The following is a 25,529-nucleotide window of genomic DNA, read 5'->3' as shown; positions in this document are numbered from 1 at the left end:
AATGGACAGGCATTGTACCTTGGTAAAATGATGTCAGACATCATTTGGGGTTCATTTTAGACATCAATACTGCCTCTTGGAAAAGGAAATCTTTAGATAACAATTAAATGAAGAGAAAAACTGGGGCTTAATTTGAGATCCAAACCCTATCTAATCAAGAGGAATTCTGGACTGCTTTCTTTTCACCTCAATTCCCTTGAATATGTGCTTTAAAAAAGGCCAGAGAATTGGGAGGATTTTACATGCTATGAGTTGGAGAAGAGTGAAAGTGTTAGACAATGCCATCTGGACTATTGAACTCCTCACTTGAGAGGTTCATAAAATTGGACAGGCAGTACTTCAGAATAGAGCCACACAGATATGATATTGGCCTCTCAAGGGGAAACAAGTGCTGTTTTAAGGGAAGAATGTTGTGCTTACATGCTTACAGATATCTCTTGAATCTTTAACATTACAAAAATGATCAAGGAAATAAACATACAAATCTGTGATATCTTCACATTAGGGATGAGATCTAGTCTCTTGGGTTAACTGTGGCACTTTTGATTCTTGATGAGAAGTGGACTTCAAGCACTGATCATGTGTTTGTCCGTGATGTAGAGTTCATATGTGTTGTCTGCAATGTGTTAAATGATGCTGCATAGCCAATGTGTCATCAAATGATTCAATAAATAATCATGCTAAAACAAAACAAAAACAACAGGCAACCCAGGTATTTATGGAGGCTGAAAAACCAAAATCACACCAGAAACCTAATTTGCATGCATGACACCTCAAATAGAGTGGAAAGTGTGGACTGATTTGTCCCCAAATGTGAATGCTCTTCCCTTCAGCTTAGACTGAAAATGACCACAAGGGGGGGATATTGAGAACAGGAACCGTCTACCCAGCTTACTGTCTACATTAATAAGACTTCACTAATATAACTTAACTTTTCCACTGTCTTCTTCAACTTGATTTTACAATTTCAGGCATCTCTTGCCCAGGAAGACAAATATTACAAATGACTTTAATTTTGTTTCAGAAACTTGCCAGAAAAATACATCTAAGTGAAATCAAACTCTTCAAATTTTCAGTAGATAGCATCAAATAACTATTAACTCACCAAATCTATTTGAAACCCTTGCTTCAACATCATCGCTTTGCTTTATCCACCAGTCTTAAACTGTTACATTATGATCCTTACCGAATCTTAACCAAGTCTCCTCATCTCCATTAAAAGACCTCCTTTTTTGTTGTTTTAATATTTATTTATTTATTTATTTATTTATTTGGCTGTGCCAGGCCTCAGTTGCAGCATGCAGGATCTTCCTTGCGGCGTGCAGAATCTTTTAGTTGCGGCACGTGTAATCTAGTTCCCTGACCAGGTATCAAACCTGGGGCCCCTGCGTTGGGAGCACAGAGTCTTAACTGCTGGACCACCAGGGAAGTCTGAAAGACCTCCTTTAACACATCTCTAAAACCTCTTGCTCTCTTCCTGTGGAGATGGAATGAAGACTCAGTCAAGGTTGTGCCCTCCCTTACTATGGTAAAAATAAATCCAGTTTTGTCCTATCAACAAGTTGTTTCGCAATATTTGAGGAGAGCCTTTCAACAGTTTGAGCATAGTCTTTCTCTTTCACTATTATGTATCCATGACAGTAGAGGCCTTGCCTTGCTTGTTCATTCTGAACCTACAATGCCTAGAATAGGCCCAGCAAATAGGGGAGCTGACTACTGTATACATTGTTCATTTATATACTCATATTACTGTACTTGGGAATTAATGGGAATTTTTTAGAATAATGTTTACTATACTTAATCTTAACCTTCTGTGCTAAATTTAAAACCTAATTCTCTTATAAAATATGATTTCACCAAATTGAATTTCTGCTAAATGATAAGCATATCAAAGTGTGGTCTTCTTAATTCTTTACAACTTTTTTGATGGTAAAATACCCTATATTTTGTAAAAAATATGCTCCTGATAATGATGGAAGAAGTTTCTTAATGTTCTTACTTGGTGTTACGGGTGGAATCATATGCCCCCCAGAATGATGTGTTGGAGTCCTAACTCCCCATACCTTAGAATTTGACTTCATTTGGAGCTAGGATCTTTACAGAGGTAATCAAATTAAAATGAGATCATTCGTGTGGGGCCAGATCCAACATACCAGGCGTCCTTATAAAAAGGGGAAATTTGGACACAAACAAGCACACAGGGAGAATGCCATTTGAAGATGAAGCAGAGGTGCTTTCACAAACCAAGGAATGCAAAGAGAGCCAACAAATCACCAGAAAAAGGGGTATAGTCATAGAAAAGATTCTTCCTCACAGCCCTCAGAAGAAACCAACTCTGGCAACACCTTGATTTCAGATTTCTAGCTACCAGAACTGTAAGACAATTAATTTCTGTCATCTGAGCCACTCAGTGTATGGTACTTTGTGAACCGCAGCCCTAGGAAACTCATAACACTTGGAAAAATAAGGAGTGTTGGCTCTCAAAATTTGGGAAAGACTTACTGCTTCTTTTTAGCTTGTGTTTATTGGCCCTAAAAATCGAAAGCCTAGAAATTATGCTTTAGATATTATGTAATTCTTCAGCTCTCAAACTTTTTAGATTTCTTTTTGCTTTCGTAGACTGGGGGCCCCAAAAGTTTTTTGTTTATGTGGTTTACACCTAATGACATTTACCATATTAGAAATTTTAAAATGGGTATTTAATTCATTTAATAATAGTAGTAAACCCATTACATTAATATAAATATTTTTATCTTCCAGAACAAAAATAATTTAGTGAGAAGGATGACATTGTTTTATATTTATGCATTAATGTATGACTTAATAAAAATAATTAGATCCTTATATCAGTTATTGCATTCAATCTGTCACAATATTACACCACAGGTAGCCTCCAGAAAACTCGACTGTACACTTATGACAAAATTCAAGTGAAAAGAAGCAAAAAGTCTTAGCATTATTATGTAAATGGTTTGATCTCATGGACCACATTTTAAGAATTGCTCTAACCTGGTACTGAAATCTTCTCTGTACTAATATTAATAATGCTTTTACCTATATATAGATTGCTATTTATACACCTCATGGTAACCACAAACCAAAAATCTGCAATAGATACAAGCACAAAAAAGAGAAAGGAATCCAAACATAACACTAATGATAGTCATGAAATCACGAGGGAAGAGAACAAAAGAAGAAAGGAGCAAAAAAGGACTACAAAAACAATTAACAAAATGGCAATAAGTTTATACCTATCAATAATTACTTTAATTGTAAATGGATTAATGCTCCAATCAAAACCACAGAGTGGCTGAATGGATACAAAAACAAGACCTATATACATGCTGCCTACAAGAAGCTCACTTCAAATCTAAAGACACACACAGACTGAAAATGAGGGGATGGAATAAGGTTTTCCATGAAAATGGAAACAAAAAGAAAGCCACAGTAGCAATACTTATACAGACAAAACAGACTTTAAAACAAAGACTGTAACAAGAGACAAAGAAGGGCATTACATAATGATCAAGGGATCAATACAAGAAGAAGATATAACAATTGTAAATATATATGCACCCAACATAGGAGCACCTAAATGCACAAAGCAAATATTAACAGACATAAAGGGAGAAATTGACAGTAACACAATAATATTAGGGTACTTTAACATCCAAGGCATTCTACAGATTCAGTGTAATGCTTATCAAAATACCAATGGCATTTTTCACAGAAGAAGAACAAATAATTCTAAAATTTGTATGGAAACAAAAGACCCTGAATAGCCAAAACAATCTTGAGAAAGAAGAACACAACTGGTGGCATCTTGCTTCCTGATTTCAAACTAGACTACAAAGCTACAGTAATCGAAACAGTATGGTACTGACACCAAAACAGACACATAGACCAGTAGAACAGAATAGAGAGCCCAGAAATAAACCCACTTGCTTATGGTCAGTTAACCTACAACAAAGAAAGCAAAAATATAGAGTGGGGAAATATAGTCCCTTCAATAAGTGGCACTGGGAAAACTGGACAGCTACATGTGAAAGAATGAGATTAGAACATTTTCTCACACCATTTGCAAATATAAACTCAAAATGGATTAAAGACCTAAATGTAAGACTGGAAACCATAAAATTCCTGGAAGAAAATATAGGCATAACACTCTGACATAAATCGTAGCAATATTTTTGGGTCTGTCTCCTAAGGCAAAGGAAACAAAAACAAAAATAAACAAATGGGACCTAATTAAACATAAAAGCTTTTGCTCAACAAAGGAAACAAATGAAAAGACAACCTACTGAATGGGAGAAAATATTTGCAAATGATATGACCAATAAAGGGTTAATATCCAAAATATATAAACAACTCATACAACTCAATATAAAAAAATTAAACAACCTGATTTAAATATGGGTAGAAGACCTGAATAGACAAAGAGGACATATAAACGGCCAATAGGCACACGCAATGATGCACAACATCTCTATCATCAGAGAAGTGCAATCAAAACCACAAAGAGGGGCTTCCCTGGTGGCGCAGTGGTTGGCAGTCCGCCTGCCGATGCAGGGGACGCAGGTTCATGCCCCAGTCCGGGAGGATCCCACATGCTGCGGAGCAGCTGGGCCCGTGGGCCATGGCCGCTGAGCCTGCGCGTCCGGAGCCTGTACTCCGCGGCGGGAGAGGCCACAACAGTGAGAGGCCCACGCACCGCAAAAAAAAAAAAAAAAACCACAAAGAGATATCACCTCACATCTGTCAGAATGGCTATCATCAAAAAGACCACAAATAATAAATGTTGGCGAGGATATGTAGAAACGGGAAACCTCTTACACTGTGGTGGGAATGTAAACTGTTTCAGCCCCTATGGAAACCGTATGGGGCTTCCTCAAAAAACTAAAACTGAACTACTCAGGATGTATGAATCAAAATATTGTGAAGGAAAAAGAGCAGGCTTTATATACAAACAAGCTGGAATTAAAATATCAGTTCTGCCTACTGTGGCCTTGGGCAAATTACTTAGTCAAATTAAATCCTGGTTTCATCACCTATTATATTAGTCAGGATTATGTAAATCAACTTTTGGATAGTTTTAGCACAGTGTTTGGAATACAGAGAGTATTGAACAAATGTTAGTTCCCTTTCTCTTTTCCAATTTCCTTTTGTTAGTTTACATTTACAAGAAATCTGATTGCCATTTATGATCACTGTCCACATACTGAAATTTAATATCTGTTACTGTACAAATATCAAAGAAGACACAAGCCACTTCTGAAATACTAGAGTTGCAAACTGAAATTAGTGAAAAGAGAAGGATGTAGCAAACATAACATCTGACTCCCCCAAATTCTCACTATCTACTTGAGCTGCAGATATAGCTTGTTAAAGCTAATCTATTATTAGCTCTGTATATGAACGTGATTAAAATTTTCAGGTTAGCTGCAAAGGTGGAAAGTAGAGAGTGAGTCACTGAGGAATTTACTGTAGGCACTGAAGGGAAGAAGAAAGGAGTGAGGCTAAGATCCACTTGGGAGGAGAGTCCTGGGTGACTCTAAAGTGGACCACCAGCCAAAAGGAACTGGACGTGGAATGCCACATGCCACCAAGGGGAGAAGGAAGGGTAAGTTGACTGTATGTTTTGCCTAATCATAATTATCATTAAAAATATTCTCTCATTTAAAGTTCACAACATTGTTCATAAAAAAGAATGAAATAATGCCATTTACAACAACATGGATGGAACTAGAGATTATCACACTAAGTGAAGTAGGTCAGACAAAGACAAATATCATATGATATAGCTTATATGTGGAATCTAAAATATGATACAAATAAACTTATTTACAAAACAGAAACAGACTGACAGACATAGAATACAAATTTACAGTTACCAAAGGGAAAAGGTGGGGGAGGGATAAATTAGAAGTTTGGGATTAAAATATACACACTACTATATATAGAATCGATAACCAGTAAGGACCTACTGTATAGCACAGGGAACTATACTCAGTATTTTGTAATAACCTGTAAGGGAAAAGAATCTGAAAAGGAATATATATACGTGTGTGTGTGTATGTACGTATAACTGAATCACTGTGCTGTACACCTGAAACTAACACGATATTGTAAATCAACTGTATTTCAATAAAAATTAAAAAAAATAAAGTTCACAACAAACCTGTGAGGTAGTTATTATGATTTACATTTTTTTTAACCAATAGTGATGCTCAGAGGGTCAGGTTGGGTTCTTCATACTTAGCTTGCAGGTAATACTGTTAGCATTTAAATCCCAGCCTGTCTAGATCTAAAGTCCAGGCTCTTAACATTGTACTCTGGTGTCCTTGAAGAATTTTCCCTAAAGAACAGCCATAAAGGTCTAAGCCAAACTTTAAGCAATTGCCTGCTTCCTAAATGGTAATTCTATGTCCTGGACTTTTGTGAGAATTTGGTCTTTTTCCACCTTCATCAGGATATGCTGGTGAGAATCGGGCTCATTATAACTGAATCACTTTATCGACACACTTGAGAAGTCATTTTCCTAGAGTATTCTGGCAGGGATTAAAAAATCAAAGTACACAAAATAAACTGAAAACAGTTTTGATTGCCAGCAATTGTATCCAAGAATTTTTAAGATTCACTTCAAACATGTTGTTCATGACTTGATTTTTTTTCTGGGTGGCATTACCAACGTGTATGCTTACATTTGGAGTTACTCTTAACTGGAAAGAGGCTCTGATTTCTGTGTAAACACTTCAGGCCAAAAGACAGCAATTAAGAAAAGCAATTCGGACAATCATTTGTTTGAAACACCAACGTGGAGAGGAGGAAAGTTAACATAAACATATCATACCTTAGACCTATATTGGAACACCATGTTTCATATTGGCTACAGGCAATCTTTGAGCCCTTTTTGCTAAAAATCATGTAGTTACCCAGCAGGAACGGTATCATTCCAAACACTGCTGTTAATAAACCTGCTTATTATCCAAACAACCCTGAAACAAGAGACCTGAAATTGATGTTTTGGGTGGTGCTTCCTGCTGCCAGGAGGTGGTATGTTTGATTTAAAAGACACTGAACCAGGGTTAGATTAAAAATTTAGATCAAAACATTCATGTGAATGGGACATTGAGAAAAAGAATTCTGTTTGGTAGCAAACAACAACCCACGTTTCCTAAAATCTTTTTTTTTTTTTTTTTGCGGTATGCGGGCCTCTCGCTGCTGTGGCCTCTCCCGTCGCGGACCACAGGCTCTGGACGCGCAAGCCCAGCAGCCATGGCTCACAGGCCCAGCTGCTCCACGACATGCGGCATCCTCCCAGCCCGGGGCACGAACCCACATCCCTGCATTGGCAGGCGGACCCTCAACCACTGCGCCACCAGGGAAGCCCCCTAAAATCTATTTTGATTCAAGTTCAAAATTGATATAAAAATACTGGTCAGGCAAACTAATATAAGGAACATTTTAGTATACACTGTGAAAACTCCATTCAGAAATTTATTAACACTGCTGATAGCATAGAATATGCTTGACAAATACTTCTTGATCATGGAGCCATACACTAATAATGGTCATATGCTTATTTTGTACAGTATTCTCATTATGACCTGTTCACGAGGTGATCAGTTAAATCGACTAATTTGTTTTGCAACCGTGGGATGAAAACTCTGTAGCACTAATGCCATAATTATAGATGTTAAATATATTCCAAAGTATTCAAATACTTTGCTGAGAAATAGAGAAGAAAGCTTAAGGAATAGACAAGGAGAGTGAGAATAGAGAGGGTAAGAAAAAAATTCATTAGAGGAGGAAGTGAAAAAAACAAATCTGAGGTAAATATGGAAGCAGTGACAAGATCATGGTAGAGTAGGAATAATTAAAGTTGGGGGAAAGATAATTACTTCTATTTCATGCTTTCAAATGTTTGTTAGAAGTTGGTGAAATAGAATTTTGGGAACAGGGTCCCATGGTAGCCTGTATTCTTAGAAGGGAAAAATTGTGACATATTTTAAACTGTGCTGACCAGTATGGTAGCCATTACCCATGTGTGGCTAATGAACACTTGAAATGCGGCTAGTACAAATTGAGATGGGCTATAAATGTAAAATATATACCAATTTCAAGACTTAGTACAAAAAAATGTAAAATGTCTCAATAATCTATTTGATTGCATGTTAAAATGATAACATTATAGACATATTGGGTTAAATAAAATATATTACTTCAATTAACTTCACCTATTTCTTTCAATTTTTTTAAATATGACTACTAGAAAATTGCAAACTATATATGTGGCTAACACTGGTATTGGGCAGTGATGGTCTAAAGAATTGCTGAGGAGAGACTAGATGAACTCTATTCTAGAGTTCCTGAAAGGAGAAACAGTCACCTTGCCTACCTATTGTTTTTACCCCTGTCCTTTAGATGTTTTAGCGCCATTGCACATAGTAGACTAGTAAGTGGAACAGAGAAAAACTGGCATGTAAGGGACAGGAGTAGGAGGGAGTAGGGAAGCTATTTGTTGCTCCCCTTGCATAGCCTCCAAAAGAAGTACTTTTTTGTAAGGCAGTATATTGACATTAGACTTAAGTCTATAATGATATATTAAAAGATATTGAAGAAAGATGTGTGAAATCAAAAGTGGGAAACATAAAAGTGTTTTTACATGTTTGCTCACTTCCTCAACATCTACCAACAGCCCCCTCCCTGGCCCCCTCCCCCCTCCCAACACACACCCACATTCCATTTCTAGGTCAAGTATCATGAGAACCTGACTAGGCTGCTAATTAGACTTTTTGAATGCTCCCTTTTATTTTATTTTATTTTATTTATTTATTTATTTATTATTTTTTTCCGGACGCGCAGGCTCAGTGGCCATGGCTCACGGGACCAGCCGCTTCGTGGCATGTGGGATCTTAAGATCTTAAAAGTTCTTAAGTCTGGATTTACTCAGGCTCCTTGAAATAGTCAGTGGGTATTTATTGCAGATCTTCTTCGTTCATGAAATACTGTCACATTACTTGAATACTGATTGTATTCAAATTCACCTGCACTCATTCTCAGTAAAAAAGGGAATAACAGTTTAAATATGCAAATAACTTGATATTCCATTCAATAAACACTAGCCCTAGGCAATTTATACATTAAGCCTGACCAGTCCTACGAGAAAAATATGTCAATGACTTTAAGGCGCTCTCTATTGCTGAGGAGAAATTAATCTCATTAGACTGATTGATGGCAGGGCTGCTGGGTGATGATAACTTTGTCAACATTTTGGTGGAAGAAACTAAAGAATTCATTAAGGGTCCTAAAGAAGGACTGACTAAAAAAAAAAGAGGACAAACATTAAAAAAAAAACCAAAACAAAACCTGCTTATATAGTCATATTTTAAAAATCATATACCTAGGGCTTCCCTGGTGGCGCAGTGGTTAAGAATCCGCCTGCCAAGGCAGGGCACATGGGTTCGAGCCCTGGGCAGGGAAGATCCCACATGCCGTGGAGCAACGAAGCCCGTGTGCCACAACTACTGAGTCTGTGCTCTAGAGCCCGCGAGCCACAATTTCTGAGCCCACGTGTCACAACTACTGAAGCCAGCGCGCCTAGAGCCCGTGCTCCACAACAAGAGAAGCCACCGCATGAGAAGCCCGCGCACCACAATGAAGAGTAGCCTCCGCTTGCCGCAACCAGGGGAAAGCCCGTGCGCAGCAACAAAGACCCAACACAGCCAAAAATAAAATAAGTAAAAATTTAAAAAAAATCATGTATCTATCTATTCTATCTATATATACTATACATATTTTTATGATTGTTTGGGGGAGTTTTTCAAGGGCAATTTGAGTACATTTAACTTTTTTTTTTTTTTTTTGGCTGCACTGTGCAGCTAGCAGGATGTTAGTTCCCCGACCAGGGATTGAACCCTGGCCATGGCAGTGAAAGCTCCCAGTCTGGACCACCAGGGAATTCCCTGAGTACATTTAACTTTTTTTTGTTTTGTTTTGTTTTTGCAGTACGCGGGCCTCTCACTGTTGTGGCCTCTCCCATTGCGGAGCACAGGCTCCGGATGCGCAGGCTCAGCGGCCACGGCTCACGGGCCCAGCCGCTCGGCGACATGTGGGATCCTCCTGGACCGGGGCACGAAGCCGTGTCCCCTGTATCGGCAGGCGGACTCTCAACCACTGCGCCACCAAGGAAGCCCACATTTAACTTTTGCTTGCAGATTAACTTGAGAATTTAATTCCTGTGAAGGACGGAACTTAATGGTGGGAAGGTGCCAAGAATTATGAAAAATATAGGAAAATATATGACATAGTTTCTGCCTTCAAGGAACTTGAAACAGCAATATATTTAATGGGGCAGTATTAAAAATGTGGGACATTAAATAATACAGCATATTATGAATGACAAAATGTGTGGTCAAACCATTACTATATAACTGCTGAATGAATTGATGAATGAATGAATGGACACAGATTATTCAAGCATTATACATTTCCACATTTATTAAACCTGATTCTTCATCCAGAATATACTCAATTTCTAGCAATCTTTTAAAAGCAATTAAAATTGCAAGAGTAAAACATGCTTATTTTAAAAATTCAGCTGGTTATAAAGCAAAAGTTTCTTCCCATCCCCATTCACCAATCTGACTCCCACAGGTAACATTTTACAGTTTATGTATCTAAATTTTGTATGCCATACACATACACATACTTTAAAAGGATGCTATATATATATATATGTATAGTCTTTCTGAAGCTGATTTTCAATTGAGTACCTACTGATCTACATCATTATTTTTAGTGCCTGCAGTGTCAGTATATCAGCTACTGAATTATCATAACTTACAGTATTTAATCATTTCCTTATTGGTAAACACGTAGGTTATTTTCTACTTTCCACTGTTAAAAACAGTACATCACTTAATAGCTTTACACACCCTTATGTCAGATTATCTATAAAATAAATTTCCAGAAATCTAGTGAATCTTTCAAATTTCAGTTTGATAGAATCTGAAGATGTTGTGTTATGGCTTGGTTTGAACTGATCAGTTTAGGTCAATCAATGCTTTTAGATGTGAGGATGATCTGGTGGTAACGTCAAGATCAGGGCTAGAGAGGTTTTTTTTGTTCGTTTGTTTTTGCCTAACAACATGTTGTCCTTCCTTTCCTTTCTGTAGACTTTTCGGATCAAGGATACATTGTGTGGTCCTTGGCAAAGGAAAATGACACTGTTGTCCCAAGAATCTCATAGGACAACCACATAGTAATCTTGTAAAATGGTCTGTCAGAGGGGGAAAAAAAATTTGTCGCTTTCTAACACTTATCCTCAAAAATGTTATTTGGGACCAGGAACTTTTCCGACCACTCCATTTTCAATCTGTTGCTGGAATAAGGTGATTGGCGCACTTGGCTTTTTGTTTCCCTCAAACGGGGGAAGGAAAGAGGTTAAAAGTCCTGACTGTGCCGCGACAGGTCTCTGGAGATCCAAAGAAACCCCGTACTAAGTATGCGGAGGATTCGTTTCTTCCTTCCGGCTGTAGCTCGTGTTTAGGCGACGGCGGAGGGGTAAGAACGTCCGGGCTCGGTTAGTGCTTTTATTTTCTCCTTTCCTGGAAGTGAAGAAAATTCAGCATGTCTCGATCCATTTAAGAAACAAGAGGATCCTCTCACGAGCCACCCAGCAGCAACACCAACCCCGCACTTCTCTCTGGACCTAAGTAGGGAGAGAGACAAAAGAAACAGAACGGAAAAAGACCGAGCAGAGAGCAGACCGCGCGGAATAAAAGGGCGGGGGTGCCTCTCCCTTCCCCAACTCCCGCGTCGCCGCGGGCCCCCCCTTTCAGGGGGCGGAGCTGAGCCCTCCTTCCGGGTTGCAGGCGGAAGTGGACGAATTTGAATTGTGTGGGCCGTTGGATGGGGCCGTTCCCGGATGGCGTGTGGCGCAGCGCGAGAAGGGAAAAGTGACACAGCCGCTCTGGAACTTCTGCCCAGCGCGCCTCGGTGAGTGGATGGCGGACGGGAAGGAACTGAGTATTCCAGGGGGAGAAGCGGAATTGTCGGATGGCACAGGGGGTCGGGAGGCGGCACAGTATAGCGGGGGCCTCGGAGTGCCTTTGGGGGTGTCGGGTGGGGGGGCCGGACGTGGGGACTTTGAGAAGTCGGGGCAGACGGTTGGTGCATACATGCCAACCCTATAGAGTACTGACGATTCAGAAGCCAGACCGCCCCCGAGATTAAACCTTGTTTAATCTCTGACTTTGTGGTAATCGCAGTTCAGTATTTACGCTAATTCGTTTCGAACGCTGAAGCTTCAAAAGTAGTTATTGAGAAACCTTTACCGTAAGCAAAAGAATCTTTCTTTATTAAAGATGGAAGGTTGGGGGCAGGTTTAGAATGAAGAGATGCTCTGTAGGGATCCGAGTTCCTCCTAAGAGGAGTAGTCTTTATTACTCTGGACCGCAGGGAATTGACAGTCTTTGAAATGCCTGGTGGGGATTTAAACTGAAATCTGAGTATCCTTTGTGTTCAAAACCCGGGTATTTTTCTTTCACGGTTGTCATTTTTCAGGTAACGCAAAAATCCGAGACTCTTGCTCATTTAAACTGGACATGTTGTAAGAGCGGTGATTAACAGGGGTCTTAGTTTGCTAACAATAGGGATGAGTTTTAGTTCCACAGACCTGCCTTTTCACCCCCTTCATTCATTGTTGAACTGGGTTATTGGGGAGTCATTTTGAAGGTACTCTACTAATGTTTCCAGCATCGGGTTTTCTCTGTTTCGGTTTTTTGTTTTGTTTTTAATGACTAACTACCTCAGATATCAAACTCTAACCTTCTAACAAAGTCATGCGTTCTGGAATAATTTAAATGTGTACCCTACATGTAAACTATAAGTGAGCATTTAAGTGTGTAGAAATTTTATATCTTGCCTTATTGAAAACTTGCAGAGTAATTTTGTTGCTTTATAGGATCAAATATTTTATGCTTCTTTTAAGATTTTAACACCAGGGTATCTTACCATATAAATGTATAAATTTCTTTTTAAAAGTAGGACTTAATAATATTCAGAATAAAGATTCCTTCATCCATGCTGGCTACTCCTACTCTCCCATCCCTGGTAATGAACTTTTGTTTCGTTATTAGCCAGGAAAAATAAATTTAAATATTCAGTAGTTATCGTTAAAAATTTAAACATTTTGTGTAGGACTGCAGTAAAGATATAAGCTATACTTTGTTAAGCTTTGCTTATTCAAACCTTAAGGTTCTGTTTATTTCATATAAGCTACCAGCAAATGGTAATTTCCAAAAAAAGTTAGTCTCTACATTTTAATCTGTTCCTTTTCCTTACCTGGACTCTTTTCTTTGGATTTTTGCTCTATCTACCTAAGTCAGTGAGTTTCAACTTTTATTGTGCACACATTACCTTGTAGGGTTTGTCAAGTGCTGATTCCTGTATTTCCAGTCTCAGAGATTCTGATCCCATAGGTCTGGAGGATGGAGTTCTGTAAATTTAACTTGAAGGTTAGAAAACTTGACCAGAATTTTTAAAACACTGACTTGATCTTTCCTAGAGAGGCATTGTAATATGTTGGTTAAGGGCAAGAAACTGGACCCAGATTGCTTGCATTTGAATTTCATCTCCATGACTTGGTAGTTGCCTGACCCTAAGGAAGCTGCTTAACCTTTCAATGCTTCAGATTCCCTCAACTATAGTGGAGATAATAACAATACCTATCTTGTAGGGCTGTTGGGAGAATCAAATGAATCAGTACTTATTAAAATCTTAGAATAGTGTGTGACACATAGTAAATGATACATGTATCTCCTATTATATTGAGTAAGCATTGTGCAGTATTTACATACATTATCTCATTAATCTTCACAAATAACACTGAGATATGTACTGGAATTTTCACATACGAAAACTGAGGCTAAGAGGGGTTCTGTAAATTTGTTCTCACACAGCTAGTAAAATGTTTGAACTGGGATCAAAAACTAGATTTAGTTAGAAAATTTATAACTCTTACTGATTGATTGATTGTAATGCTTCCTGCCTCTATCTGCAATCTCTCCTTCCAAATATTTCTCTATAAAAATCTCTGATGGCTTCCCATTGTCTACCATATATATTTCAAATTTTTTAGCTGTTCCTTTTTTTTTTTTTTTTTTTTTTTACAAAGCCCTTCTCAATCTGGTTCCACCCTCTCTTTTTAAGAATCATCTTCATGGGGGCTTCCCTGGTGGCACGTTGGTTGAGAGTCCGCCTGCCGATGCAGGGGACACGGGTTCGTGCCCCGGTCCGGGAAGATCCCACATGCCGCGGAGCAGCTAGGCCCCTGAGCCATGTCCGCTGAGCCTGCGCGTCCGGAGCCTGTGCTCTGCAACGGGAGAGGCCACAGCAGTGAGAGGCCCACGTACCGCAAAAAAAAAAAAAAAGAATCATCTTCATAATTTTCCACCATTTTTTTCCAACCTGTGATGTTCTGTCATACTACCACAATTCTCCAAATCTATCCTCTGTCATGTTTATGCATATTTAGCCATTGACCTTTTTTATTTCTCCTTAAAATTTTATCCAGTGGGTTTCACATACTTCCCTAGACTTCCCCCAGTAGAGTGCTTCTTCCTCAGTGCAGTTTAGTTCTAAACAAAATAGCACTAGACTGAGCGCTCCCATCTTCTTTGTCTCTGTATCTGCAATTCTAGGTGCAGAACAGTAATTAAGTATCCTTACAGTCTGAAACTGTGTGTGTTCAGGGAGTGTAACAGTTTTAACACATTGTATCTTATTAAGCTGAAAAAGTTAAAAATTAAAAGATGACAATATAATTCTGTGTAGGTTAGTAGAGGGATTTTAGTGATACAGCACATAGTTCGTAAATTTCACGACTATGGAAAAATAAGTATTGAAATTGTAGGCTCAGAAGACATGTCATATGGGAAAAAATTTAGAGCAGTATTTACTAATATTCACAGAACTCCAAAGGCTTTATACATATTTGTCACTTCACCTTTACAGCCATTTTATTATTATCCCTATATTAAGGTGAAGAAACTGAAGCACTGAAAGATTTAGTAACTTTAAAAAAAAAGCTTTTTTTTGTCTGTTTGTTTTTGGGGTTTTTTTGCATTTCATTTCCTGTGCAGGATTTTTTTATTATTATAAGAATGATATATGTTAAGTGTAATTTAAGAATTAACTTTATAACAGAGAATTAGCCTCATTTGTCCATGAGTGTTCACTTCTACAGTAATTCAATTCTCTCTCTCTCTCTCTCTCTATTTTTTGTTGTTGTTTGTTTGTTTGTTTTGGCCACGCCACACAGCATGCGGGATCTTAGTTCCCTGACCAGGGGTCGAACCCGCACCCCCTGCAGTGGAAGTACGGAGTCTTAACCACTGGACTGTCAGGGAAGTCCCAACATTAATTCAATTCTAAATTAAGGAAATATTGGGAAATTAAAACCAGAAAAGTTTGCCTTTCCTTTTCAGTTTGAACAGTTAAGACGGTTACCTGACCTCCTTGCCCACAACCTTTTCTTTAAAAACCTGCCAACGTTGTAGGCACATCATTCTAAGGACCAGTGGGCAGTAGGTAAGGGGTTGGACTAAGGAGCAGATGATCCTAATATGCTCTCATCCCACATACCTTCTCCAGCCAAAGTAGCACCATGTATTTGAATCAGAGCTGAATATCTGATGCAGGCTAAACCATTCACATTGTTTCTTCTTGAATTTGGAATTGTGATACCAAGAAACTATTGGTAACCAAGCTGGAAAGGTCTTTATGTGCTGAGATGACAACGGAATGATGAAGAAACATGAATAGTGGGCATAGGGAGCCAATATATAGAGAGGGAGGGAGGGAAAACCTATTTCTGGAGGACTAGCTATAAAGTAAGTCAATATAAACTTATACTTGCTTTTACTTTTTCTTAAGACTATATTTTTATTTTTTATTTTTTAAGACAAAACATATAACTTTTGAATATTTTTTTATAAACACATTTTACATGAAGCAAAAAAGTTTAGGGCTTCCCTGGTGGCGCAGTGGTTGAAAGTCCGCCTGCCGATGCAGGGGACACGGGTTCGTGTCCCGGTCTGGGAAGATCCCACAGGCCGCAGAGCGGTTAGGCCCGTGAGCCATGGCCGCTGAGCCTGCGCGTCCGGAGCCTGTGGTCCGCAACGGGAGAGGCCACAACAGTGAGAGGCCCACGTACCGAAAAAAAAAAAAAAAAAAGATGGATAGAAAAGTTTATTCATAACTGTATTAACTAATTAGGGTTTTCAACTTTTTTTTTTTAATTAATATTTATTGGAGGGCTTCCCTAGTGGCGCAGTGGTTGAGAGTCCGCCTGCCGATGCAGGGGACATGGGTTCGTGCCCCGGTTCGGGAAGATCCCACATGCCGCGGAGCGGCTGGGCCTGTGAGCCATGGCCGCTGAGCCTGCGCGTCCGGAGCTTGTGCTCCGCAACGGGAGGGGCCACAACAGTGAGAGCCCCACGTACCACACACACACACAAAATATATATATATAGGAGTATAGTTGCTTTATAATGTGTGCTAGCTTCTGCCATACAACAAAGTGAATCAGCTATATGTATACGTATATCCCCTCTTTTTTGGAGTTCCTTCCCATTTAGGTCTCCACAGAGCATTGAGTAGAGTTCCCTGAGCTGTACAGTGGGTTCTCATTAGTTATCTATTTTATAAATAGTATCAATAGTGTATTTATCGCAATCCCGATGTCCCAATTCATCCCACCCCCTTTCTTTCCCCCCTTGGTGTCCATATGTTTGTCCTCTACATCTTTGTCTCCATTTCTGCTTTGCTAATAAGAAGGAGTATATTTTTAAAGGAGCAGTTTTAGGTTCACAGCAAAATTGAGGGGAAGATGGTAGAGATTTCCCGTGTACCCCACCCCCACACATGCATAACCTCTCCCATTATCAACATCCCACGCTAGGGTGGTACATTTGTTATAACTGATGAGCTTACATTGACACAAGGTAATCACTCAAAGTCTATAGTTTAAATTCTAGTTCACTCTGGGTGTTATACATTCTATGGGTTTGGACAAATGAATGATGACATATATCTATTATTATGGTATCATACACAGTATTTTCACTGTTCTAAAAATCGTATGTGCTTCACCTACTAATCCCTCCTTTGCCCTTTGTAACCACTGATCTTTTTACTGTCTCCATAGTTTTGCCTCTTCCAGAATATCATATAGGTGGAATCATACAGTATGTAGCCTTTTCAGATTGGCTTCTTTAACTTAGTAATATGCATTTAGGTTTCCTCCTTGTCTTTTCATGGCTTGATAGCTTTTTTTTTTCTTAGCACTGAATAATATTTCATTGTCTGGGTGTACCATACTTTGTTTATCTGTTCATCTACTGAAGGACATCTTAGGTGCTTCCAGGTTTTGGCAATTATGAATAAAGATGCTGTAAACATGTGTGAAGGTTTTGATGTGGACATAAGTTTTTACCGCCTTTGGGTAAACACCAAGGTGCCTGATTGCGTAACTGAGGTAAATCCTGCTTGGTCGTGGTATATAATTCTTTTTATACATTGTTGAATTTGATTTGCTAATATTTTATTGTGGCATCTATGTTCCTGAGAGATATGATCTGTGATTGTTTTTTTTTTTTTCTTGTGATGTTTTTGTCCGGTTTTGGTATTAGGGGAATGCTGGCCTAATGGAATGAGTTAGGAAGTAGTCCCTCTCCTTCTATCTTCTAAAGAGGTCATAGAGAATTGGTGTAATTTCTTCCTTAAATGTTTGGTAGAATTTTCCAGTGAAACCATCTGGGCCTAGTGCTCTCTGTTTTGAAAGATTATTAATTATTGATTCAGTTTCTTTGATGCAGATATATTCAGATTGTTTATTTTCATTGTGTGAATTTTGGCAAAAAATGTGTCTTTCAAGGAATTGGTCCATTTTATATAGATTATCAAATTTGTGGGCGGGGAGTTGTTTACAGTATTCCTTTATTATACTTTTTGTTGTTTTTTTTTGGCCATGCTGCGCAGTTTATGGGATCTTAGTTCCCCAACCAGGGATGGAACCGGTGGCCCTGCAGTGGAAGCACGGAGTCCTAACTACTGGACCGCCAGGGTCCAGTACTTTTAATATCCATAGGATCTGTAGTGATACCACTTTTTTCAAATTAATTTCTTTTGGAGTATAGTTGATTTACAATGTTGTGTTAGTTTCTGCTGTACAGCAAAGTGGATAAGTTATACATATATCCACTCTTTTTTAGATTCTATTCCCATGTAGGTCATTACAGAGTACCGAGTTCCCTGTGCTATACAGTAGGTTCTTATTATCTATTTTATATGTAGAAGTGGGTATATGTCAATCTCAAGCTCCCAGTTTATCCCTTCCCCCCTTCCCCCTTGGTAACCATATGTTTGTTTTCTACATTTGTGATTCTATTTCTTTTTTGTAAATAGGTTCATTTGTACCATTTTTTTAGATTCCACATGTAAGCGAGTGATATCATTTTTTTTGTTTTTGATATTCAGAAGTTGTGTCCTCATTTTTTCTTAGCTTGGCTGGAGGTTTACTGATCTTTCTATAGAACCAGCATTTGGTCTTGTTGATTTTTCTCTATTGATTTCTTATTTTCATTTTCATTGACTTCTGCTCTAATTCTTTTTACTTCTTTTCTTCTTAATTTGGATTTAATTTGCTCTTCTTTTTCTAGTTTCCTAAGGTAGAAACTTAGCTGATTGATTTCTTTTTTTTTTGTTTTTTTTGCGGTACGCGGGCCTCTCACTGTTGTGGCCTCTCCCATTGCAGAGCACAGGCTCCGGACGCGCAGGCTCAGCGGCCATGGCTCACGGGCCCAGCCGCTCCGCGGCATGTGGGATCTTCCCGGATCGGGGCACGAACCCATGTCCCCTGTATCGGCAGGCGGACTCTCAACCACTGCGCCACCAGGGAAGCCCAGCTGATTGATTTTATATCTTCTTTTCTAATATATGCATTTAATGCTATAAATTTGCCTCTAAGCATTACTTCCACAGGATCCCCCAAAATTTTGATAACTGTATTTTCATCTTCATTTAGTTCAAGATATTTTGTGTTTTCTCTTAAGATTTCTTTGACCCTTGTGTTATTTCATCTCCATATATTTGGGGATTTTCCAGTTATCCTTCTGTTATTGATTTCTACTTTAATTCTGTTGTGGTCTGGAGGCAGACAATGTATGATTTCTATTCTTTTAAATTTGTTAAGGTCTGTCTTATGGCCTAGAATGTGGTCTCTCATGGTGAATGTTCATGTAAGCTTGAGAAGAATGTATTCTGTTGTTGTTGGATGAAGTAGACCATTATATCTAGTTGATTGATGATGCTGAGTTCAGCAGTGTCCTTACTGATTTTCTTTGTGCTAGATCTATCCATTTCTGATAGAGGGGATGTTGAGGCCTCCAACTATGGCTGTGTATTCATCTGCCTCTCTTTGCAGTTCTATTAGTTTTTGCCTCATATATTTTAACATTCTGTTGTTAGGTACATACATGTTAAGTATTTTATACCTTCTTGGGAAATTGTCCCCTTTATCATTATGTAATGTCCTTCTTTATTCCTGATAAATTTCCTTACTTTGAAGTCTGCTGTTTCTGAAATTAATATAGCTACTCCTGCTTTCTTTTGATTAATGTTAGCATGGTATATTTTCTCCATCTGTTTACTTTTAATCTATGTATAAAGTGGACATCTTGAGACAACATATAGTTAGGTCTTATTTTTTTATCTACTCTGACAAATCTTTTTTTTTTTTAACATATTTATTGGAGTATAATTGCTTTACAATGGTGTGTTACTTTCTGCTTTATAAGTGAATCAGTTATACATATATCCCCATATCTCTTCCCTCTTGTGTCTCCCTCCCTCCCACCCTCCCTATCCCACCCCTCTAGGTGGTCACAAAGCACCGAGCTGATCTCCCTGTGCTATGCGGCTGCTTCCCACTAGCTATCGGTTTTACATTTGATGCTGTATATATGTCCATGCCACTCTCTCACTTTGTCCCAGCTTACCCTTCCCCCTCCCCGAATCCTCAAGTCCATTCTCTAGTAGGTCTTCGTCTTTAAATCTGTCTTTTACTTTTTTTTTTTTTTTTTGCACTACGCGGGCCTCTCACTGTTGTGGCTTCTCCCGTTGCCGGAGCACAGGCTCTGGACGCGCAGGCTCAGCGGCCATGGCTCACGGGCCCAGCCGCTCTGCGGCATGTGGGATCTTCCCGGACCGGGGCACGAATCTGTGTCCCCTGCATCGGCAGGCGGACTCTCAGCCACTGCGCCACCAGGGAAGCCCTAAATCTGTCTTTTAATTGGTGCATTTAGACCATTGACGTTCAAAATGATTATTGATATAGTTAGATTAATAACTACCATATTTGTTACTGTTTTCTATTTGTTACCCTTGTTCTTTGTTCCTGTATCTGTCTCTACTCTTTTTCTGTCTTTCATAATTTGTTTTTAAACAGGATCTGTCTTTTCATTTATTTATTTTTATTTATTTATTTATTTTTGGCTGCATTGGGTCTTCGTTGTGGCATGTGGGATCTTTGTTGCAGCATGCAGGATCTTTTTTTTTTTTTTTTTTTGCGGTATGCGGGCCTCTCACTGCTGTGGCCTCTCCCATGGCGGAGCACAGGCTCCGGACACGCAGGCCCAGCGGCCATGGCTCACGGGACCAGCCGCTCTGTGGCATGTGGGATCTTCCCGGACTGGGGCACGAACCCGTGTCCCCTGCATCGGCAGGCGGACTCTCAACCACTGCGCCACCAGGGAAGCCCAAGAATCTTTTTTTGTTGTTGCGGCACGTGGGCTCTTCGTTGCAGTGTGTGGGCTTCTCTCTAGTTGTGGCCTGTGGGTTTTCTCTCTCTAGTTGTGGTGCACGGGCTCCAGAGCGTGTGGGTTCTATAGGTTGCGGTACCTGGGCTCTCTAGTTGAGGTGCGCATGCTCAGTGGTTGTGGTGTGCATGGGCTTAGTTGCCCCGCGGCATGTGGGATCTTAGTTCCCCGACAAGGGATCGAACCTGTGTCCCCTGCATTTGAAGGCGGATTCTTTACCACTGGACAACCAGGGAAGTCCCTGCTTTTTGTGATTTTAACTGAGCATTTTATATGATTTTCTCTCCTTAAGATATCAGTTATACTCTTTCAACTTTTTTTAGTGGTTGCCCTAGAGTTTGCAGTACACAACTAATACATAATCAAATACATTGGTGCTATTGTTATTTTGAATAGACTATTAACTCATTATTAAGAATAAAAAAAATAAAACAGTTTATTTTACCTTTACTTATTCTTTGCCTGATACTTTATGTAGATCTGAATTTCTGATCTGTATCATTTTCTTTCTCTCTCAAGAACATTTAACATTTCTCGCAAGGCAGGTCTACTGGCAAAATATTCCATCAGTTTTTGTTTGAGGAAGTCTTTATTTCTCTTACATTTCTGAAAGGTAATTTCACAGGATACAGAACTCTGGGTTGGTTTTTCTCCTCCCTCCCACCCCCCAATGCTTTAAATATTTCACTCCACTCTCTTTTTGCTTGCATTGTTTCTGAGAAGTTGGATGTAATTCCTGCCTTTGTTCCTCTATAGGTAAGATTTTTTTTCCCCTGTAGCTTTTTTCAGAATTTTTTTCTTTACCATTGATTTTCTGTAGTTTGAAATGATAGACCTAGGTGTAGTTTTTTGGCAGTTATCCTGCTTGGTTTTCTGGAACTTTCTGGATCTGTGGTTTGGTGCCTGACATTAATTTGTTATTGTTTCAAATATTTCTCCTGTTCCTTTCTCTCTTCTGGTATTCCTAGAACACTTTTGTTATACTGTCTGTGGTTGTCTTACAGTCCTTGGATATTCTGTTGTTTTTTTCAGTTTTTGTCCTCTTTGCTTTTTAGTTTTCAATGTTTCTGTCGAGTTATCTTTAAGTTCAGAGGTCTCTCCTCAGCCTTGTCCCATCTACTAGTAATCCTATCAAACAATTCTTCATTTCCATTAGTATTTTTGATCTCTAGCATTTCTTTCTTAGAATTTCCATTTCTCTTCTTACATTGCCTGTCTGGTCTTGTGTATTGTCTACTTTATCCATTAGTGCCCTTAGCATATTAATCATAATTTCAAATTCCTGTTCTGATAAATCCAACATCCCTGCCATGTTTGGTTCTGATGTTTGCTCTGCCTTTTCAAATTGTGCTTTTTGCTCTTTGATATGTCTTGTAGGTTTTTTCTTGATAGCCAGACATGAGGTACTGAGTAAAAGGAATTGTTGTAAATAAGCCATTAGTACCATGTTGGTAAGGTGTGGAAGAAGGGGAAGTGTTTTATAGTCCTGTGATTTAAGTCTCAGTCTTTTTGTGAGCCTATGCCTCTGGACTTTGAAGTTTACAAGTATCTCAGCTTTTTTCTCCCCTCTTATGTGGGATGGCTACATTATGCTGGAGTTGGGTGTTTCCTTTTCCTGGGTCACTTAGGCTCTGATAATACCCCAGCAGCTTAGGCTCTGGTTAACTAGTTTCTCTTGAGGGCAGGCCTTATTAAGAAGAACAGAGTGCTTTGATATATTTCAAAATGGCACCTTTTCCCCTCCCCTTGCCAAAATCACAAGGGGATTTTTCTCTGATATTTACTGTGGACCCTCGAGTTCCTGGTGATAAATCTCACAGTATTGTGAGAGGCCCCATGATTGGATGCCCCTTGAGTTTTTAATTCTCAAAGTTTTCCACACTGAGCCTCCAGCAATCAATTAGTCAATTATAGTTCAGGTTTTCCCACTGCAGTGCTGGATCCAACAGCAGTTTCAGCTGGTAACTGCTCAGGTAAGCTGTGACTCCCTGTATTCACCTTTCTCTTCAGTCTTGGAGGCAGTGGCTTGCTGTGTCCTCCCTTCTTACAGATCCAAGAAGTGTTGTTGGTTTTTCAGTCTTTTCAGCTCTTGCTGTTAGGATGGAGGGGTGACTTACAAGCTTCTTACCTGGTACTTTTCCTTTTAATTTAAATAAATATTTTTATTTTTTAATGGTGGTTGTTAACTTTTAAACATCTGTCTGGTAATATAATAGTATAGAATAAAATTAACCCATTTTAAGAGTATATAGTTCAGTGGGTTTTAGTAATTGTATTTCATTATATGAATATTTCACAATTTGTTTTATCAGTTGTCTGTTGATGGGCATTTAGGTTGTTTATGTTTTTGGCTATTACAGGTAAAGCAGCTATGGACATTTGTGTACAGTGAACATATGCCTTTATTTCTCTTGGTTGCATCATATGGTAGATGTCCATTTAACTTTTTTATTGTAATAAAATTCACATTCATAAAATTAACCATTTTGAAGTATACAATTCAGTGCCATTTAGTACATTCACAGTGTTGGGCAACCATCACCTCTATCTAGTTCCAAAACATTTTCATCACCCCAAAAGGAAAACTCATACCCATTAGGCAGTCACTTCGCATTTCCCATTTTGCCATCCCTAGAAACCACAAATCTGCTTTATGTCTCTATGGATTTACCTATTCTAGATATTTCATATAAGTGTGATTATAAAATATCTGACCTTTGTTTCTGGCTTCTTTTACTTAGTATGTTTTTAGGTTCATCCATGTTGTCGCATAAATCAGTACTACATATTTTTTAATAGCAGAATAATATTCTATTGTATGGATATACCACATTTTGTATATCTGTTAATCAGTTGACAGATGAGTTGTATCAGTTTTTTAACTATTGTGAATATGCTGTTATGAACATCTTTGTACAAGTTTTTGTTTGAATACCTGTTTTCAAATCTTTTCAGTAAGTACAGGTTTCCGCAGCCATCTGAAAGTAGAACATTCCTGTGGAACCTTTTGTAGGCTGAAATGGCATAGAGTGAAGAAGTAATTATCTTTTTTTATAAAGGTGAAAATCTTTTTTTTGGTTTCTTTGGTTAGCAAAAACAGGTATTAACATAGGCCTTTTGTAAAAGTGAAGTGGCATAAAGGGAACTTTCGACAAGTGGGGAATACCTGTACTTAGTGTGATTGTTGGGTGATGTGGCAACTCTCTGATGTGTTGAGCAACTGCCAAACTGTTGGTCCATAGTAGCTGTACCATTTTACATTCCCATTAGCAATGTATGAGGGTTCCAATTTCTCCATATCCTTTGCAGTGCTTATTTTCCTTTTTTTAAAAAATTATCATCACCTTAGCAGGCATCAAGTGGTATTCTCATTGTTGTTTTCATTTGCATATCCCTCAGGAGTAATGATGTTGAGCATTTTTTCATGTGCTTGTTGACCATTTAAATATTTTCTTTGGAGAAATGTCTATTCAGATCCTTTCCCTATTTTTAAGTTCTGTTATTTGTCTTTTTGTTGTTGAATTCTAATAGTTTCTTACATATTCTGGATATTAGATCCTTATCAAGTATATGATTTTCAAATATTTTCTTCCATTTTGGGGATTGTGTTTTCACTGTCTTGATTATGTAGTCCAGCTTATTTATTTATTTGCTGCTATGATTTTGGTGTCATACATAAGGAACTGTTGCCAAATCCAGGGTCATGAAGATTTACATATACTATGTTTTCTTTTAAGATTTTTATAGTTTTGACTCTTACATACTAAATCTTGGATCCATTTTGAGTTAATTTTTGTATCTAGTGTGAGGTAGAGGTCCAACTTTATTCCTTTACATGAGGCTGCCCACTTGTCACAGCACCATTTGTTGAGGAGACTCTTCTTTCTCCATTGAATGGTTTTGACATCCTTGTTGAAAATTAATTGATCGTATATGTATGCGTTTATTTCTTGACTCTTAACTTTTTCTCTATGTTTTTCCTTATGCCAGTCCCATCCCACCTTTTTTAAATTACTGTAGTTTTGTAGTAAGTTTTCAAATTGGGGAGTATGATTCATTCAACTTTTTCTTCTTACATTGTTTTGACTATTCAAGGTCTCTTGTAATTTCTTATGAACTTTAGGATCAGGTTTTCCATTTCTACAAAAATGGCCATTGGATTTTGATAAGGATTACATTGAATCTGTAGATTGCTTTGGGGAGTATGGCCATCTTAACAATATTAAGTCTTTCAACCATGAACAGAGTTCTTTCCATTTATTTGGGTTCTTTAATTTCTTTTTGCAATATTTAATGGCTTTCAGTGTACAAATTCTTGCACCTCTTTGTTACATCTATTCCTAAGTAGTTCATTCTTTTTGATGGTATTGTAAACGAAATGGATTTCTTAATTTTCTTTATGGATTGTTCTTTGCTATCGTGTAGAAATTTGTCTGATTTTTTGTGTGTTGACCTTGCATCCTGCCACTTTGCTGAATTTGTATATTAACTCACAGTGTTTTATGAATTCATTAGGATTTCCTGCATATAAGATCATGGCTTCTGCAAGAAGAGCTGCTTCTTGCTTTAAGTTTGGATGCCTTTTATTTCTTTTCTTGCCTAATTGTTCTGGCTAGAACTTCAAGTACAATGTTGAATAGATATGGT

At 38.4% G+C, this 25,529-nt stretch overlaps 1 protein-coding gene across 1 annotated transcript in view; it reads left to right on the top strand.

The window, feature by feature from the left end:
• Positions 1-11,457: 11,457 nt before the first annotated feature.
• Positions 11,458-25,529, top strand: part of G2E3 (G2/M-phase specific E3 ubiquitin protein ligase) — a 65,084-nt gene continuing 51,012 nt past the window's right edge. The window contains 1 exon segment of the mRNA XM_079909470.1: positions 11,458-12,000. Coding sequence (XP_079765596.1) covers positions 11,930-12,000 — 71 coding nt within the window. The 5' untranslated portion in view covers positions 11,458-11,929.

Source organism: Stenella coeruleoalba, assembly GCF_951394435.1.
Source record: "Stenella coeruleoalba genome assembly, chromosome: 2".
Taxonomy (NCBI): Eukaryota; Metazoa; Chordata; class Mammalia; order Artiodactyla; family Delphinidae; genus Stenella; species Stenella coeruleoalba.
The sequence above is the reverse complement of the archived record's forward strand: the minus strand, read 5'-3'. Positions and strand labels throughout refer to the sequence as shown.